Below are 20045 nucleotides of genomic sequence, written 5' to 3' on the forward strand. Positions count from 1 at the left end.
TTGAAAGCCCGGTCCCGGAGGCCCCGCCCCCTCTGGGCCGGATCGCAGCCAGACGCACCGCCTCCTTCCCTTTGCCTGAGCCCGTGGTCACCCTGCCTGGACGGAAAGAGGAGGTGAGAGGGGCGCTGCGCTGGCCTCCATCGACCGTCGGCCTTTTTCAAAACGTCTACTTCGGGTCAAGCTTGTGTTAGGAAATACAAGAAGGTCACTGCCTTGACCAGGACTGATCCATCCATCCCTAAAAGGACAGTGTCTCTCATTTATTCACCCAGTCAGTATTTATTGAGCGCCAGCTATCTAGGACACAGCAGTGGAAAAGACGTAGCAGGATGCCGCGAAGGATGCAGGCCGTGATAGTGCAGGGTTAGAGGAACTGTCGTGGCAGCGGAGGCAGGGCCTGACTGGAGTGGGGTGGGGGCATGGTGGTGCACGCCTGTAGTCCCAGCTACTCGGGAGGCTGAGGCAGGAGAATTGCCTGAACCCAGGAGGCGGAGGTTGAGGTGAGCCGAGATCGCGCCATTGCCCTCCAGCCTGGGTAACAAGAGCGAAACTCCGTCTCAAAAAACAAAAAACAAAAAAACTTGGATGCCTCATTTTCAAAACCTCCTGTAAGGCTGGGTGAAGTGGCTCATACCTGTAGTCCCAGCACTTTGGGAGGTTGAGGTGGGAGGATGGCTTGAGCCCAGAGTTTGAGACCAGTCTGAGCAACACAGTGATACCTTATCTCTACAAAATTTTAAAAAATTAGCCGGGCTTGGTGATACATACCTGTGGTCCCAGCTACTTGGGAAGCTGAGGTGGGAGGATCACTTGAGCCCAGAAGGTTAAGCCTGAAGTAAGCTGTGATCTTGCTAGTGCACTTCAGCCTGGATGACAGAGCAAGACCCTGTCTCAAAAACAAGAAAGCCCCCCAAAACACCCCTTTCATATACCTACCTGCAAGTGCTAATGTATTACATCCCTTTTGTTTTAAAGATCAAAATTTCTATATTATAGTTCCTCATATCATGATTAAAATCTACTTAACACTAATTAAAATAATACAGACATGTTTTAAAAAAATCACACAGCCAGGCACGGTGGCTCACACCTGTAATCCCAGCACTTTGAGGCTGAGGCAGGAGCACTGCTTGAGGCCAGGAGTTTGACATCAACCTGGTAAAAAAGTGAGACCCTGTCTGTACAAAAAAGATTAGCTATGTACGATGATGGATGCATGCCTATAGCTACTGGGAAGGCTGAGGCTAGAGAACTGCTTGAGCCCAACAGTTCGGGTTGCAGTGAACTATAATTGTGCCACTGAACTCCTGGCTGGGTGACAGAGTGAGACCCTATCTCGAAGAAAAAAAAAAAAGAGAAGAAGAAATCACACAGTATTATAGGGTACAGAATGAAAACTAAGACTTTCTACTGTCCTAGTCAAAGTTTGTCCCCATTAATAACCATTAATATTCACTAACATTTTCTGGTGACTCCTTCCAGACATACCTTGCACGTACAACAGCAAAAACATATGAGAACAAATGTGTAGTGTAGATAACTAAAGCAATACCTATGTCTTAACAGACGTAATCATCCCCTGCTATCCCTCTTCATTATACAAATCCAGGCATACTTTTCTCATTATTCTGTACTTTGCTTCCTTCATTTCCTGATTATCTCTTGGAGACTGCTCTGTAACTATACAAGTAGATCTACCTCATTTTCCGTATGGTTGCATGACAGTCTACTGTAAGAATACTGTTTTGTAGTACTGTATCTAACCAGTATACAGCCAGATATTTTGGTTGTTTTCTGCCTTTCTACTATAAACAATGCTGCAATGACTATTAGTAACTCTTTGCAGAGTTTTTTCAAGAAGAATTTTTTTTTTTTTTGAGAGTCTCACTTTGGTGCCCAAGGTGGAGTACAGATCTCCACTCGCTGCAACCTCTGCCTTCTGAGCTCATATGATCTTCCCACCTCAGCCTCTAAAAGTGCTGAGATTACAGGCGTGTACCACCATGCCTAGCTAATTTTTGAAAAAACAATTTTTGTTTTTGTAGACAGGGTTTCGCAGTTGCTCAGGCTGATCGCTCAAACTCCGGACCTCAAATGATCCACCCACCTCCGCCTCCCAAAATGCTGGGATTACAGGTGTGAGCCACTGTACTTGGCCTGCTGCTTAATATTCTATATTACGGATATATCTCTGTCAAACAGCTTGTCAATTGATGAACATTAAGTGTTCTGTTTTTACGTATTTTTATTTTATTTTATTTTTGAGACGGAGTTTCGCTCTCGTTACTGAGGCTGGAGTGCAATGGCGCAATCTCGGCTCACCGCAACTTCCGCCTCCTGGCTTCAGGCAATTCTCCTGCCTCAGCCTCCTGAGTAGCTGGGATTACAGGCTCATGCCACCACGCCCAGCTAATTTTTTGTATTTTTAGTAGAGACGGGGTGTCACCATGTTGGCCAGGCTGGTCTCAAACTCCTGACCTCAGGTAATCCACCTGCCTTGGCCTCCCAAAGTGCTGGGATTACAGGCTTGAGCCACCGCGCCCGGCCTGTTTTTATGTATTTTAACAATGCTGACAAAGCTGCAGTGAAAATCTTGGCACATGTCTTTGTAAACAAACGTGGCTATCAACCAAGAAGCAACATTATTGTTTTGGGGGATAGACATCATTTTACTAGATATTTAAATTGCTGCCGGGAGCGGCGGCTCACGCCTGTTAATCCTAACACTTTTGGAGATCGAGGCAAGCCAGGAGTTCGAGGCCAGCCTGACCAACACGGTGAAACCCTGTCTCTACTAAAAATACAAAAATTAGCCAGGCATGGTGGCACACATCTGTAATCCCAGCTACTTGGGAGGCTGAGGCAGGAGAATCACTTGAACCTGGGAGATGGAGGTTGCAGTGAACCGAGATGGCACCACTGCACACCAGTCTAGGTGACAGAGCGAGACTTCATCTCAAAAAAAAAATTGCTTGGCAAAAAGCTCTTCATCACTTAAAACTCCCTCTGAAAGTGAAGAGTAGCCATGTCCTTCATCGCGAGTCACCTGGGTTAAATTACTAATCTGTAAATGTTCAATTTCGCCAGTCTTACTAGTTTTTCCATTTGGACAGTCATGTTGTGAAATGCCAATCTCTTAGTCTACCTTTTAAAAAACTTTGCAGGGCTTCTCCACGGCCCTCAGAATAAAGGCCAGGTTCCTTTGCAGGGCTAACAGGATCTTGGAGAGTCCCTACTCCAGGAAACTTCCACTGGCTTGTCTCCTGGGGACTGTTCTCTGGTTTTGGGAGCGCCCGGGAAACCGCGAGCCGGGAAGCTCATTTCAGACTTAGGCCTGGGGCTCCACCGATGCCGACGGAGCCCGGCTGCTGCGGGAGTGGGGCCCTGAGGGACCAGAAGGGACTTTCACTTCGCCTCCTGGGCCTCCCGAGTTTCAGGCTCGGGCTAGTCCCGCGCAAAGAGGCGAGTGTGCCCGGCTCCCCGCAGGCTGCCGCCGGCGCCCGTGCTCCTTCGGCTCGCCCCTCCCTCCACCCTCCCCGCCCCCCCGGGGCTCCACGTGCTTCATTTCCAAAATTCTCAGCAAAACTCCGCTGGAGACCCTCCCGCCTGGTCACATGCCTGGAACGAGAACACACCGGGGCGTGCCTGTGCCCGATGGCTGAGAACCAAAGCTATTTCCATAGAAAATGCCCACGGTGTCCCAGAGGGCCCGGCCAGCCTTGAGACGCAGCCCGGGCAATGCCCGAGACGCCAGACGGAGTGGACCAGTTGCCCTTTAAAGGCGTAGCGACGAGAATAAGCCCCCGCCCGCTTATTCTCGTCCCAGCAATTCAAGGTTGTCAATATTGGTGCGGCTCGGGACGTGGCGCGAGGGCCCAAACTCCACCGGAGGACGCGGCGACTACCATGCCTCAGCCGCCACAAAGGGAGCCTCGCCACACGCCCGCGGTCGCTCCGCAGCGCCCGCCCTGAAGCGCCCGGTGGAACGGCGCGGGAGCTACTCTCCTCCCTCTGCCCCGCAGCAGTGCTGACTAATGGTGATAGCGCGCAAGGCTCTCTGCCGCCGCACGGAATAAAAAAAGTTGTTATAAAAAAGAAGAAAGCAACCCGGGAAACTCTGCCACTTGGCACCCCGGGTACCAAATTGTGCTGAAAAGGCGGGGTAGGGGCCTCAGAGGCCAGACCCAACAAGTAAGGGAAAGAAAGAAAAAAGGGCAGAAGCCTCAGCCTACACAACCTCACAACCGCCCAGAGGGCACGGCGGACCTGGGTCTTGGTCTCTTCGGAGCAGCGCAACCTCCGTGTCAATCAGCTCCTTCCGGCGTTGCGATTGGCGACAGGCTTTCTTGGCCTCTCGGGCGCCCGCCTTCTAGTTGCTTGGGGTTTACTTCCCCAAAGTACACGGGCCCCACCTTGTGGAGCAACCGCTCCTGCATGGAAAACGGATCTCCGCCCAGGGAAGACGCGTTAACGAATAAGAGCAGTCATTTCCATTTATTGGCTATTTTGGGTATCAGTCAAAGACCTGCTCGCCCGCTTTTCCACTATACTTTTCGGTTATTGGTCTCTCTTAACGCCAATCTGTTACTAGGGAAACGAGATCCTCAGAATCTCATAGGCATTAGTGAAAGCCAATCAAGAGCTACGCCTTCATCCCGACTCAGTACCCAATTGCTGTTCGAAGAGCGCGGAGGACGCGGTCGGGATTGGTCATTTCCTCGCCCAACCTGGCCGCAACAAGTTAGGGTGAGTGGCAGTTATATACACCGGCGGCGGAGCACGCGTGTGTGCGGACGCAGTTGCGTGAGGCTTTTCTGCCATCCTCGGTGCTGTGGAGCAGAGCTAGTTCTTCTCCAGCTTAGCCGCGCAGGTACGCCAGTGTGTGGGCGGGGCAGGGAAGCCCAAGGACGAAGCCAAGCGGCAGCAGTTGTGAGAGGGAGAAGTCTGGGTGGCGTTCGCGGCGGCCGCGCCAGGCGCGTCCCCCACCCCCACCCCCACCCCAACGGCGGCAGGCGCGCGCGGCGAATGGACGGGCGCGCGGCGGGTCTCCGCTCCCCCTCCCCTCACGGCTGGGGCGCGTGGCCGTGTCCGCCGCGTGCGCGTGCTGCGTCCAATTGCCACGCGGGGCGGGAGTGAGCCGCGGCCGCCGCCCGGGCCCCGGGGCAGTCTCGGGGGCCAGGGGCCCCGCGCCCAGCGTTTTCCGCCGGCCACCTCCTCCGCCACGCGCCCGCGGAGTCTTTTTCTTCTCCTAGTGGAGGGATCCAGTCGGTCCGGACCAGAAGTAGGCTTTCGTTTAGGGGTGGGGACAGCACTAAAGTCTGATTGGAGTCTTGCGGCCCCCGAAGCAGAAGTGTCCTCGGTTTTGCAGGGAGGAATGAGGGAGCAGCGAGTGCACGGAGCGATAGTAACAACGAATGTTTTTTTCCACGCCCTCACTATGTGCCAAGCACAGTGCGGAGCCACTTTCTGCCTTTAATTTGATTCTCACAGTGAGCCGGCGAGGTAGGTACGGTCATCCTTCCGCAGCGGCCCGAGGCGCGGGGCTGGAGAGCGGGGTCACAGACTCACACGGGAAGGGCGGGGATGCCGGGCCCTCTGACTCACAGGCCCCCCACCCCCCTTCCAAGTCTGTTTTATTCTTTGCCCCCAGAGCACTTGTCTCTGGAGGCAGCATCAGCTCAAAAGGCCACCTGCCGAGAAGGCTGCGGCGGCATTTGTACTTGGCGAGTTCTGGGCTTCCAGGGAGACAAGGGTTGGAAGTGGGAATGTGACAAAGAGAAGGGTTTGGGCTTTCTGCGTGTATTCGTACAGGCTGTGGGTAGATGTGCCGCCACAGTAGCTTCTGGAAAAAAGCAGGGAAAAAGACAGTAAGTGCAAATGAACGTGGACGGTGTTCCTCATCTGGTTTGAAACTCAGGTTGGTGATGGGAAATTCCCGCCAGCCGGGAGTTAGGCTCGGTTGTAGACGTTGAATCTTTTTTTTCTCTGCCTTTTTTTAATTTGGAGGAGACTTTTGGAGAAAGACTTTGAGACAATTATAGTTGAAGGAAATGAGATACAAAGCGACGAGTTTCAGATGTCACCAGCATCTGTGGGTTAAAATATGGAATTGGAATGAAAAGGCTAGTGCCCGGTTACGGTACACTTTTGATCTGTGTGGCGCGTGTCACGCTTGATTAATTACTGGTGTTGGAGACGTGTTGGAAAAAACACGTGTCGAGGTCTTCTGTGGATGAAAGTTTGTCTATACTCTATTTCTTCAGGGACTTGAGTTTATATTTTTCTAGTACAGTTAACATATTTTAGATTATTTGAAAGCTAGTATACTCCTTGGCTTAGTGAAATAAATGTTCCTGTGTTACAGAAACACTTCTATAAACATAAACATTTCTGTAAACATGTTCTAGAAACCCTTTCTATAAACATATTTCTATAACAGCATTAAAATATAACAATGTTCCAAGTAACATTTACTTGGGGAACTTGCCTGGTGTAGCAATTCCAGTTACCTGCCCTTACATATTCGTTAACGATTGAATTAACATTTTAATTTAGACTTAAGGATGAACAATTTAGGCTGTCAAATGGAAAAACAGTAGAATGACCTACTTTTAAACTGTTTAAGCTCGAGTCCAGCTAATTTTATTACTGCTTGAGGTAAAATAGAATGAAATTATTTTACATGTTATTGAGGGAAGATTTTGTTAGTTTCTACTTAAAATATTTTTAAAAAATAACTGTTCTTGGCCTCAGGCAAAGGTTATCACTTGGTCAGGAATATGAAAATTATGTGATTATTTCACAGATTGGTGCTTCAACTGCTCACTTGTGCATTCCTTTGTCAGGAACAAGTGAATGGAAGCAAATAGTGGTAACATAAGGCTTGGGCTGCCCTAAACCCTACCAAATTATACGTTAATTTTGTTGGAGCTGCTACTTACCGGTGGAAAAGTGTAAACTTTTGTCCTTCTTACAGGTAGAAAAGTAGGCAGTTCTTTGTTCTTTTTCTCAGTTTGCTGTTCTCAGCTGACAGTCCACCAGGGGAACATTAGGAGATTTTGGTAATGTTTCTTTGTGACCTACTTAGAGCAGTTTTTCTTTTGCAATTTATGTTATGGTTTTTCTTCTCCCCGCCCCCCCCCCACTCGTTCTAATGTTTGCATAGAAAGTAAACAACAGAGGCAGGTTTAAGTTTTTGTAAAAGTTTGTGAATGGTATATGGTCCTTAGGACTGAGGGGGCTAGTGTTAAAAGATAAAATTTAACATAAAACCAACATTTGTGACTAAAGCCAATTTTTTTTTTCTTTTATTTTTGTCAGTCTAATAAAACTGCCCACTTGGTCTTAACATTTGCAAATTGATTGGTTACTTTTTTTAAGGTTTCAGAATTCAAATAAGCATTGTATGTTGTTTGTTTAATTATATTGTGCTTTGGCTGCCTTGGACAAAACTATTACTGACTTTACAGAGAAGAATGGATAATTGTGGAAGTAGGTAGGTCGAAAAAGAAAAAAAAACAAAAAACAAAACTGCACCCTTCCCCCAGTAGTTTGTTAACAGCAAGTGGGAAAAACCTGTGGTAGTGCAATACTGCCCTTCCAAGCCCTGGAGTTAAATTTAGATTCAGCAACTGTTATCTCACATGTAGTTGGTGATCACAGTGTGGTGGCAAACTAGGTTTATAATTTTATATCTCAGAAATCAGCTATTTATTTCTTTTTAAAGGTATTCTAGGACATCCTGTCTGGCTTCAGTTGGGAAGGCTAAGGCAAGGCAGGTGATATGGTTAAGAGTAGGAATGATTCACATACATGAATAGTGTCTTAATCTGTCTTTCGAGGTGGAAAGCAATAAAAAAAAATGCTCTCACTCCCTGTAGCTTAGTAAATAAGGTCTTGAGGTGGCTTTATGACAGAGTCCCTCTTCTGTCAGATGGCTGTCTATCATGTAATACTGCTTAGTTTTTGGTATGCATGTTGTATCTTAGGTACTTAATAAAATAAAAATTATAGATGATTCAGAGATGTGGCTTCCTGGATGGTACACACAAGGCCTTTGTAGGGATGTAATCTTTGGTGGCTGTTAACTTCATTGGTTTTATAAAGCATCATGTATTTGTATAACCCTTTGCATATTTTGAAAGTGCTTTCACACATCTTTGGTATTACCATTTTTTTTTTTTTTTAACTAAGAAGTGAATTGGGGCTCTGAAACGGAATTGTCCAAAGTATTTTGAAAAGCATGCGGTACCTAATAGTGTACTATAGCCTGCTATTTACTTAATTAAAAAATCTTAGGGGGATTTTGAATATGGAAGGTAAGAATGTGACACCTACCTGCCTTTGCAGGCTTATTCCACATGCTGTTTATGCAAAGCTGTTGGCTGTGCCTTAAGTACACCCTTGTTCCTGGACTCTGAGGTTGCCTAGAGTTTCCTGGAGTATATCCACCTGTCTTGATCATCTATTTAAGAATTTTGCAGATGAGCATCAGTATTAACTAACATATCTTTTCACTTGATGAGCAAGATTGATTTTTTATTAATTATGAACCTGAGTAGGTTTTAACTTCGAAGTGGGGAAGGGATACACTAAGGTAAAAGATAAAAGTTAAGTATTCTGATTCCTGAAGGGTTTTTCTTTCAGAAAAACGGTATTTTTGAGATAAAATTTGTGGAAGAGTTGCAATTTATATACTTATTATCCAGTGTTAACATATTACAGTCAGGGTACTTTGAACAGAACTGATAAATTAACATCAATAAAATACTGTAAACTCAATGACAGACTGTATTTGGATTTCCTGTTTTTCTACTAAAGTCCTTTTTCTGTTTCAGGATCCAGTCCAGGATGCCACATTGTATGTAGTCTCCTTAGTCTCCTGATCTGTGTCACTTTGTCTTTCCTTTTGACTTTCTTGACCATACACTTGATGTCATTTGGATCTGATATTAAGATTACACTGAAGTACGGATTTTAGGGGAAGAATACCACAGAAATTACCCTTATCGAGTCATATTGGGGGTCCATAATATATACCTCGTTGAATTTAAACTCATGATTTTGTTAAGGTGGTATCTGTCAGGTTAGTATTTTTTCCCCTTTCCATACTATTTCTTAGGTGCTAGTTACTAAGTCCTGGTCACACTCAAGGAGAGAAGAGAATTAGACTCTACTTCTCTAGAAGGAGGAGAATGTGAATTTGTGGACATACATTAAAGCTACTGTTAATATTTTGGCATGCAAATAAAGTTCCCCTTCTTAATTTTAGCATTTTAGGATCTTGTCTGCAGGTATTACTGCAGATAGGTATTACTGTTCTAATAGTGATTTAAAAAAAAATTTGCCCAATTCTTTCTACAGTATTATAAATTCTCTGTAAGGAAGATTTGTGTATTCTTCATTTGTTTCTTTTCAGTCATTTATGTGACTGTAGACCATGGATATTAATTTTGTTCTTTGGATTGTAATCCACCATTATCCTTGCTGATATTTACTTATTTTTTAATATTTATTTTATTTTCTATTTTTATACAGTATTTTTCAGGCTGGTCTTGAACTCCTGGGCTCAAGCAATCCTGTCTTGGCCCCCCAAAGTGCTGGGATTACAGGTGTCAGCCACTGTGCCTGGCCACAGATTATTTTGTTCATATTGTTCCAGCTTTTTTTTTGGCTCTTTTGTTTTGATACTTGCCTGTCTTTTCTGTTTTTTAAAAGCATTTTCTTTCTTTCATTAATTACCAGGTGTTTCAGACTCGTATCTTGTATTTTGCCTGTCTCAGGTCCGGAATCAACCATTTCTCCAAGGAGCTGTCAAGAAGAATTTTGAAGGGAGGGTAACAGGTGGTAAATGTGAAGAGTTTGGAAAATAGATTGACGGTAGGCGCAGTAATGGTGATACTGCTCTTGCTCTAAGTACAGACATTGGCTTCTGTATTCAAGTTACTCTGGTTTTGGTAAAAGATTTTTTTTCTAAATTCCTATGATTTAGAGTACCGAATATCAAATGTTTGAATACATAGCATAACTCTGAAACAAAATTTACAAAAATTTGATATATGCTTGAGTCTTTCCAGACTGTTTTATTGATGGGATAATTTTTTTTAATAGCTTTATTGAGGTATAATTGACATAAACTGCGTGTTTTAAAAATGTACTGCTTGATAATTTCAGATACCACCTGTATTTCCAGCTTCTCAAAAGACTGAGGTGGCAGAGACAATTACTTGAGCCCGGGAGTTTGAGGCCGCAGTGACCTATGATCATGCCACTGCACTCCAGCCTGGGCAACACAGCAGACTCTTAAAAAAAAAAGTATACCCATGAAACTGTCACCACAGTCAAGGTGGTGAACGTATCTGTTACCGCCAAAAGTTTTCTCATGTCCCTTTTCCCTTTCTTACTTGTTCCTCCCACCCTTCTCCCTGCAGGAAATCCTTGGTCTTTCTATAACTGTAGATTACTTTGCATTGTCTAGAATTTTTGTGTAAATAAGTTATGTTCTTTTTTTGTTGCTCAGTGCTAGTCTGTTGTGTAGGCGTATCACAGTTTATTGATTTACCTGTTGGTGGACATTGAAACATGCAAAACCTGTGTTTTCAGCTTTTTGACTATATTAAAAATAAAGCTTCTGAACTTTGTGTACAAATCTTTGTATGGATATATGTGCCTTTATTTCTCTTGGGTAAATGCTTAATAGGGGAATGTTTAGTTCATGTGATACATGTATGCCTAATTTAGAAAGAAACTCCCTGTTTTCCAAAGTGGTTGTACCATTTTACAGTCCCACCAGTAATATTTGGAGGTTTCCATTTCTACCAGCAGCTGGCTAACAGTGTGTATGGTTAGTCTTTTTAATTTTAGTCATTGTGACAAGTGTTTAGTGGTACCTCACAGTTTTTACTTTGCATTTCTGTAATTAATAATGATCAGCATTTTTCATTTGGCATTCATGTAATTTATTTGGTGAAGTTGTCTTTAAATCTTTCGATCCTGTGTTATGGGATTGGTTACTTAATTATTATCTTTTTTTTTTTTTTTTTGAGACAGAGTTACGCTCTTGTGTCCCAGGCTGGAGTGCAATGGCACGATCTCAGCTCACTGCAACCTCAGCCTCCTGAGTTCAAGCCGTTTTTTTGTCTCACCCTCCTGAGTAGCTGGGATCATGCCTGGCTAATTTTTGGGTTCTTTGTAGAGATGGGGTTTCACCATGTTGGCTAGGTCTGGAATTACTGACCTCAGGTGATCTGCTTGCCTTGGCCTCCAGAGTGATGGGGTTACAGGTGTGGGCCACTGCACCTGGGTGGTTTCTTAATTTTGAAAGTACTTTATGTATTCTGGATAGAAGTTTTTAAAAATCAGAGATACGGGCTGGGCGTGGTGGCTCACATCTATAATCCTAACACTTCAGGAGGCTGAGGCAGGAGGATCACTTGAGGCCAAGAGTTTGAGACAAGCCTGGGCAACATGGTGAAACCCATCTCTAGTAAAACATCCACCTTTAGCTGGGCATGTTAGTGGGTGCCTGTAATCCCAGCCTCTTAAGAGGCTGAGGCATGAGAATTGCTTGAACCTGGGAGGTGGAGGTTGCAGTGTGTGGCACTGCACTCCAGGCTGGGTGACAAAGCAAGACACTATCTAAAAAAAATTAGATACATGCTTTGCAAATATTTACTCCTAGTCTTTGGCTTGCCTTTTCATTCTTTTGATGGTGTCTTGCAGAGCAGATAGTTTTAATTTTGATTCAGTGTACGTGATCAATTTGCCTTCTTCATTTGCTTTTGGTGTTTCTAAAATCTTAGTGTTGTGCAGATTTTCCCTAGAAATTTTGCTCTTTAATTACACTGAATCATTTTGAGTTAAATTTTGTATGTGTTGTGAGGCATGAATTGAGGTTCTGGTTTTTGTTTTTTGCATATGATATCTAATTGTTTCAGTACCAATTGTTGAAAAGAGTATACTTTTTCCACTGAATTGTCTTTGCACTTTTGCTGGAAATATATTGTCTCTGTGGATGTGTTACTGAACCCCATTCCGTTTCATGGATCCATTTGTCTCTCTATGTCCAGACTGTGTAGCTATGTACAATATCTGGTATTTGTATTAAAAACACTTTTACATATATGTAAGGCTATCATACAGTACATATTTGGCAACTCTTTTTTTCTTTTTAATGTTTGTGTGCTCACTTTCTGACAGATATAAATAGGGTGACATATGTCTTGGTTTGCCAGGGACGGTCCAGATTCACTTCAGTTAATCTGACACAATTAATAGTAGCTGTTTTCAATCTTAAAAGTGCTCTCATGGTTGTCTTAGATACAGAGGTTTCCCTAATGTGAATAAACCACAACTTAATAACCATTCCTTGTTCGATGGATATGTAGGTTGTTACCGATGTTGTACTTTAGAAATAAGTTGGCAGTTATTTGTTTTTGTTTTGTTTAATTGGGTTTCTTTTGTGTATGTACCTAGAAGAGAACTGCTTGATTTTCATCAGAGTGTTTTTGATTTTATTAGATAACTGCAAAATTGTTCTCCATTTTCAAAGTTCATTTGTCATGTTTTATTCATCTTAAAGGTAGCCTTTGAAAACTCGTAAACTTTCTTAATTTTGGATGGTTCATTTGAAACTGGTAAATTCAAGGTCGTTTAATAATATCTTTCTAGATCTTAATGATATCAGTGTATATCATCCTTAAGAATATTACTTATATTTCATCATCTGTTGATATATGTTGTTATATTAGGAACAGCCAAAGTCCGTAGTTGCAGAAATTTTCAAAACCACTTTAGAAAAGGACTTAGTGTGCTGAGAGTGTTTCTAAATGAGGGAGAGCCTTGGAAATTTTTAGCAAACATTTTCTCCCACCCCGCAATACTAGCATGTGTTTTCATTGATAATGCATTAAACTTTTTTCCTTTTGTCACCCATGCTGGAGAGCAGTAGCACAGTTTCGGCTCACTAGAGCCTCTGCCTCATGGGTTCAAGCATCAGCCTCCTAGCTGGGATTACAGCCAAGTACCACCACACCTGGCTAATTTTTTTTAATTTTTAGTGGAGACAGGTTTCACCATGTTGGCCAGATTGGTCTCAAACTCATGACCTCAGGTGATCTGCCTGCCTTGGCCTCCTAAAGTGCTAGGATTACAGGTGTGAGCCATCATGCCCAGCCAATCATGCATAGATTAAAAAAAAAAATCCCCCCCCAGAGGTAATTCATAGATTTCATAAAATATTTGTCACAGTGGGTTAATAACTAGCAAAGCACTGTCTTTTCTGTGACTCATCTGTTTAAATTTGCTTGCTTTAATTATTTTTAGATTTGATAGAATTGAGAGTTGATGAACAAGACTGAGAATTCTTGAGAAGTATTATGTTCACATTTCTTATAGCTTGTGTTTTATGTTTGGGCCAGAAAAGATTTCAGAGAGATGATGTACAATTTTTTCCTAACTAGGATTTATTGATGCTCTGTATAGATTCAGATTGCCAAAATTTACTACATTTTTTTTTTCTGCGAATGAGCAAACAGGTTTTTTTTTTTCTTTTTTTTAAAGGCAGAGTCTTGCTCTGTGGCCCAGGTAGAGTGCAGTGGTGCAATCTTGGCTCACTGCAATCTCTGCCTCCCAGGTTCAAGTGATTCTTGTGTTTCAGCCTCCTGAGTAGTTGGGATTACAGGTGTTTGCCACCACGCCTGGCTAATTTTTTGTATTTTTAGTAGACACAGAGTTTCACCATGTTCGCCAGGCTCATCTCGAACTCCTGGCCCCAAGTGATCTGTTTGCGTTGGTCTCCCAAAGTGCTGGGATTACATGTGTGAACCACTAATTTCAGCCCAGACTTTTTTTTTTTTTTAACTGGGAATAGCAAAATTATTCACAAAACTTTTGGTGTGTGGTCTTCAATTAGCTAAGAACTTATTAAACGTTCTTTTATTTTTATACTTTTTTTTTTTTTTTTGAGATGATGGGGTCTTTCTCTGGCACCCAGGCTGAAGTGCAGTGGCATGATCATAGCTCACTGCAGCCTCAAACTTCTGGGCTCTAGCATGCCTTCCGCCCCATCTACCTGAGTACGTGAGACTTAAAGGAATGTGCTACCACATTTAGCTAATTTATTTTTCTTTCTTTTTTTTTTTTTTTCCATTTTTTTGGAGATAGGGTCTTGCTTTGTTGTTGCCCAGACTGGTCTCAAACAACATTTTTAATAATTAAAGAAACAGTGTCATATCTGCTGTCTTAATCTAAATGGTGGAAAACCAGATAAGTCAGTTTTGATAGTTGGTGAGAAATCAACTCTGCTATTATAAAATTCCAACTTCTTGTTTTTGTGTGAGAAAGTTGAATTAAAAAAATTGTGCTTTTAACTGTGCTCAGTGGCTCACACCTGTGATCCCAGCACTTTGGGAGGCCAGGCTGAGGTTGGGAGTTCGAGACCAGCCTGGCCAACATGGAGACCCTGTCTTGACTAAAAATACAAAAATGAGCCGGGCATGTCTGTAATCCCAGCTACTTAGGAGGCTGGAATTCTCCTGAGGCAGGAGAATCGCTTGAACCCAGGAGGAGGAAGTTGTGGTGAGCCTAGATCACAACATTGCCATTCCAGCCTGGGCGACAAGAGTGAGATTTAGTCTCAAAGAAAAAATGTGTCTGTTATGTGTCAGACATCAAGTTTTGGGGCTAAAAACTTGGATAAGAAATGGACTCTGCTCTTAAGAAACTTACTATTTGGGGAAAAGTTTGTATTCTTTATTCAGTATGTTTCATCTGACCATGACTAATGTAGAATTTGTGAAGCCTTTGACTATTTTAGTTTAAGACTTGAGTATTTTTTTAAGCAGTGAAGCAACATAGTTTTATTTTATTTTATTTTGAGAAGGAGTCTTGTTTTGTTGCCCAGGCTGGAGTGCAGTGGTGTGAACTCGGCTCATCATAACCTCTACCTCCCAGGTTCAAGAGATTCTCCTGCCTCAGCCTCCCGAGTAGCTGGGATTACAGACTCGTGCTGCCACGCCTAGCTAATATTTGTATTTTTAGTAGAGCTGAGTTTTCACCATGTTGGCCAGGCTGGTCTTGAACTCCTGACCTCCTGATCTACCCGCCTCAGCCTCCCAAAGTGTTGGGGTTACAGGTGTGAGCCACCATGCCCGGCCTGATTTTTTTAATGAAATGAAATTCATATTTAGTTATGTGGAATTAAAAAAATACTGGTACTGTTTCGCTTGAGCTCTTTGGTGGATATTATCAATAGATATATTTATTTACATTAAAGGAGTGATTTCAGGAGAAGCTGCTACTTAAATGGAACTGTTCATAGTGTAAATGGGAGACTATAAGGGTATTGAGGCATATCTAATGTTGAAACTTAACTTCAGTCCTAGAGTATTGAAAATTTGGTTTAGCTAGCAGCTGTTGCATGTTTCTGAAGTTGACAATCTCAACTCAAAGTAGCATCTGTTTGGAAAATTAAATGCTGATTAAGACCTGAGTTTGCAAAATGATGTAAACTGTTAAAATATTAACGTAAGGATGAAATGATCTGCCTGCTTCAGCCTCCCAATGTGCTGAGATTACAGGTGTGAGCCACCGCGCCCAGCCAACTTTTTTTTTTTTCTTTTGGTTCCTATACTGAGAGATGAATTCTTTTTTTCTTTTTGAGACAGTCTTGCTCTGTCGCCCAAGCTGGAGTGCAGTGGCGCAATCTTGGCTTACTGCAATCTCCCCTGGGTTCAAGCAATTCTCCTGCCTCAGCCTCCTGAGTAGCTGGGATTACAGGCATGTGTCACCACACCTGGCTAATTTTTTTGTGTTTTTGGTAGAAATGGGGTTTCACCATATTGGCCAGGCTGGTTTTGAACTCCCGACCCTTGTGATCCACCTGCTTCGTCCTTCCAAAGTGCTGGGATTACACGTGTGAGCCACCGCACCCGGCTCCAGCCAACTTTTAGAGTACATTAGTGTAAGATTTAGGATCCGTATTCTTGTTATTGATATCCACATGCCTGAAGGCAAAATACTCCTAGTATGACTGGTAAGCTGTTTCATATTGATGTTAGTGGCTCTAGTTTTGGGGAAAATAGCAGATGTTAGTGAAATAAAGTAGTAAATGGGGTAGATATTCCAGAATAATGCAAAGTTAGGTTGGGGGGTGGGAAAAAATAATGCAAAGATGAACTAGATAAAAGTAAATATATCTTCACAAATTGATTTTGGTTGATAAATTTCTAAACAAGCAATCTATTTTGTCTATCCTGTTTAAAAAAAACAGCTAAAATTTCACTTTTCCTTTCTATGGTAATTAAATCTGTACATACTCTCTGTTTGCCTGTATGTTTAAGTTTGAGATAATTTTCTCCCTCCTTGAATGAAAAGTTGGTCTCATTTCAGGTATTGTAATCAAAAAGCATTTTTTGGTAATAGCTGACAATAATTGGACTTCCTTTGGGACGGGTGCCTTTCTTGGCACTCAAAGATGTTGACTTTAAATTTTCATAATTTTGATATAGTGGGAATTATTTTGAGTATAAACATCTTGTTTGTTAACTTCTCCATTTTATTTTGACATTTTTTCCATTGTAGAGTGAACTAGTAAGCATATTTAGTAATTTTAGTTTTGTAGTTTCTTTTTTAAAAAGTTGCTATACTAAAAGTTTATCTGATTTAGATGGGCCAGAAAAAGTGATAGTTTGTCCCTGGATGTCAAAGCTATGGTGTTTAAGATTATTGCCTTTGAATCTAATATTGCCTCAACTAAGAATGTGCTTGTAACTTTACAACTGGAACACTCTTAATTGGGTTTAATAACTTAAGAAAATTGCTGGGTAGGGTGGCTCACGCCTATAATACCAACACTTTGGGAGGCCAAGGCGCGTGGATCACAAGGTCAGGAGTTTGAGACCGGCCTGGCCAACATAGTGAAACCCCGTCTCTACTAAAAATACAAAAATTAGCTGGGTGTGGTGGAGCATGCCTGTAGGCCCAGCTACTCAGGAGGCTGAGGCAGGAGAATCACTTGAACCTGGGAGGTGGAGGTTGTGATGAGCTGAGATCACGCTACTGTGCTCCAGCCTGGGCAACAAAGTGAGACTCCATCTCAAAAAAAAAAAATGATGATGAGACGTGTGTTGGAAATACATACCTTTGAGGTTCTTTTATCTTTAATATTGGCGATAATGATGAATTCTTCTTAATGATTCCCCCTTTTGTATTTATAAAATTGCAATGAATTTGTATAAAATCTCAACTGGTCCTTATGGGTTCTGCTTGATTTTATGCTATTCGTTTTTTAAACGACTTGCTGAAGTGTTCTTTTCTCTCAGTTGGTTTCAGCTAAATGATTCAATCTTTTCCCCTGTGTTTGATCCTTCAGGTTTGGACATATTTGACTTTTATTCCCCCAGGTTGAATTGACCAAAGCAATGGTGATGGAGAAGCCTAGTCCCCTGCTGGTCGGGCGGGAATTTGTGAGACAGTATTACACACTGCTGAACCAGGCCCCAGACATGCTGCATAGGTGAGACATTTTTCTCCTACATCATCTAATGCTGTGTTTTAGTATGTAGTACTTAAGAGATTCTCCCACTCATCATCTTGTGCCTTGTAGGGTTGTTGCATAATACTTATTTGCATGTACGTATCCCCCAATTTTTTTTTTTTTTTTTTTTTTTTGCCCAGACTAGAGTGCCGTGGTGCAATCTCAGCTGACTGCAACCTCCACCTCCCCAGTTCAAGTGATTCTCCTGCCTCAGCCTCCTCAGTAGCTGGGACTGCAGGTGCCCACTACCAAGCCCAGCTAATTTTTTTTTTGTTTAAAGTAGAGATGGGATTTCACCATGTTGGCCAGGCTGGTCTCGAAATCACAACCTCAGGTGATCAACCTGTCTCAACTTCCAAAAGTTCTGGGATTACAGGCGTGTGCCACTATGCCTAGCCCCAAAAAATAATTTTAAAAGTTTAGACTAAGTTACCTAAACTTGTACATCATTGGAAAATAACAATCAAAATGTAATGGTATAGTCATGCATTATTTATTAAGAGTGTATTAAAGAATGCTGGAGCTGAGGTTGATGTAAAAAATAATGTATTAAAGACAATTCATGACTGTTCCTGTAATAATGTACTTTTGTGTTGATGTGCTTTAAAAATTGTATTAAACTGTTTATATATATACACAAAAATTGCTTCTGTGGTTTTACTAGATACTTCTATAATTTGTTTTTAGTAGAAATGATACATTAAGACACAGATAAACAAATTATGGAAGTGTCTAGTAAAACCACAGAAACAATTTTTCTGTATGTGTAAAAACATGTTTTGATATTCTGTCTTTTAGCTTTTTAACTTGATAATCTGGAGTTATCTTTCAGGATAATACTCATATTCCATTAATTTTAGTGGCCACAGTGTTTTTTATAGAGATGTAGTGTATTAATCTAATGATGAATCTAGAGATTGCTTCTATTATGTCCTCTTACAGTGTTGCATTATACAAAACTGTCTATTTATGTGGACTTGTTAGAATAATTTCATAGAAGTTTCAAAATGTGTATTTGCTGGACCAGAACTATTTTTTCCCTTACACCTTGACCAACTTGAATATTAGTTACATGATTATCAGGTATAAAATATAATTTATAAATGTTTTCAATACTGATTTTGGCATTGCTCTGTAATTGGAATATATCTTGTGAGAGAGAGAGAGAGTGTGTGTGTAGCGTGTGTGTGTGTGTGTGTGTGTGTGAGAGAGAGAGAGAGAGAGGGTCTCAACTATCTAGGCTGGAATGCAATGGCATTCCTCTACTAAAATGTAAGGCGTTGATTGTGAGACAGTTAACTTCATTTAGCAGATACACTCAGAGGGGTTAAAAATTTGCTGGTACATATGCACATGAGTATTAAGTGGTTGAACAAGTCTCTAAGCTGTTTTTACCCTTTCTATTTTTTTTTGGAGACAGTCTTGTTCTGTTGCTCAGGCTGGGGTGCAGTGGTGTGATCATAGCTTACTGCAGCCTTGACTTCCTGGGCTCAAGCGATCCTCCTGCCTCAGCTTCCTACACTGCTAGGACTATAGGCATGCACCACCATGCCCAGCCAGGTTTTTTATACAGAACACACACACACACTTCTTTTTTTTTTTTTTTTTGAGATGGAGTCTCACTCTGTTCCCCTCACTGGAGTGCAGCAGTGAGATCTCAGTTTACTGCAGCCTCTGCCTTCTGTGTTATAGTGATTCTCCTGCCTTAGCCTCCTGAGTAGCTGGGACTACAGGTGCATGCTACCATGCCTGGCTAATATTTTTGTTTTTTTTTTTTGTTTTTTTTTTTTTTTGTATTTTTAGTAGAAACAGGGTTTTGCCATATTGGCTGAGCTGGTCTTGAACTCCTGACCTCAAATGATCTGCCCAACTCAGCCTCCGAAAGTGCTGGGATTACTGGCATGAGCCACTATGCCTGGCCTGTCCTTTTTTCTTTTTGTCATATGCCAGTTTTATTCTATGGGGTTGAAAGAAATTAACCACATGCAATAGTCTTTCTTGTCACTATCATTATTCATTGATTTTTTCCCCACCATTAGAGGGCACTAATCTGTCACAATATTTATTTATTTTAAGACCTCTTTCCCCTACATATATCTCTGAGGCACATGAAAAGTGGCCCTAGTCAGTAGTGAACTGATTCTTTGGCTGAGATGTATCCTTTCAATAACTTGAAAAGTAGAAAGGCAGACTTAGGGGTTCTTGTGGTCACAGATGTGTTCCCTTTTTTGGGGGTGAGACATACAGAATAACATACATGGGCTCATTTGTAAAAAAGGTGCTTATCTAGAAGACAAGTGTCAAATGTTAATAGTGGTTATCCATGGATTAGCGCATTTTGGTTTGTTGCTTTCCTGTTGGAATATTGTTTTAATGAAAACAGATCAAATGAGGACATTGATGGGTGAAAACTATGAGGAATTGACTTTGATATTCTTAACTGCATCAGCAGAAATTTTACAAAACTATTTCGAAAACACTTGCTCCATGAGCTAGGTGTTGAAGGGAA

At 42.1% G+C, this 20045-nt stretch overlaps 1 protein-coding gene and 1 long non-coding RNA gene across 9 annotated transcripts in view; one reads left to right on the top strand and one right to left on the bottom strand.

The window, feature by feature from the left end:
* Nucleotides 1-80: 80 nt before the first annotated feature.
* LOC144581135 (uncharacterized) lies at nucleotides 81-4310 on the bottom strand. The gene is made up of 4 exons (XR_013531654.1): nucleotides 4238-4310; nucleotides 3146-3384; nucleotides 769-886; nucleotides 81-96 (listed from the first exon to the last, which is right to left on the bottom strand). It is a non-coding gene; the product is annotated as an uncharacterized LOC144581135 (long non-coding RNA).
* Nucleotides 4311-4662: 352 nt separating this feature from the next.
* Nucleotides 4663-20045, top strand: part of G3BP1 (G3BP stress granule assembly factor 1) — a 29034-nt gene continuing 13651 nt past the window's right edge. Inside the window, exons 1-5 of one of the 8 annotated variants that reach the window (XM_078363500.1) lie at nucleotides 4788-4870; nucleotides 5369-5502; nucleotides 8838-8860; nucleotides 9745-9879; nucleotides 17403-17515. In XM_078363500.1, coding sequence (XP_078219626.1) covers nucleotides 17421-17515 — 95 coding nt within the window. In that variant the 5' untranslated portion in view covers nucleotides 4788-4870; nucleotides 5369-5502; nucleotides 8838-8860; nucleotides 9745-9879; nucleotides 17403-17420. Of the gene's footprint in view, nucleotides 4747-4787; nucleotides 4871-5368; nucleotides 5503-8837; nucleotides 9880-17371; nucleotides 17516-20045 lie in introns of those variants that run through there. The other 7 variants (XM_078363503.1, XM_078363490.1, XM_078363483.1 and 4 more) reach the window with 7 other exon arrangements.

This window comes from Callithrix jacchus, chromosome 2, assembly GCF_049354715.1.
Source record: "Callithrix jacchus isolate 240 chromosome 2, calJac240_pri, whole genome shotgun sequence".
Classification (NCBI taxonomy): domain Eukaryota; kingdom Metazoa; phylum Chordata; class Mammalia; order Primates; family Cebidae; genus Callithrix; species Callithrix jacchus.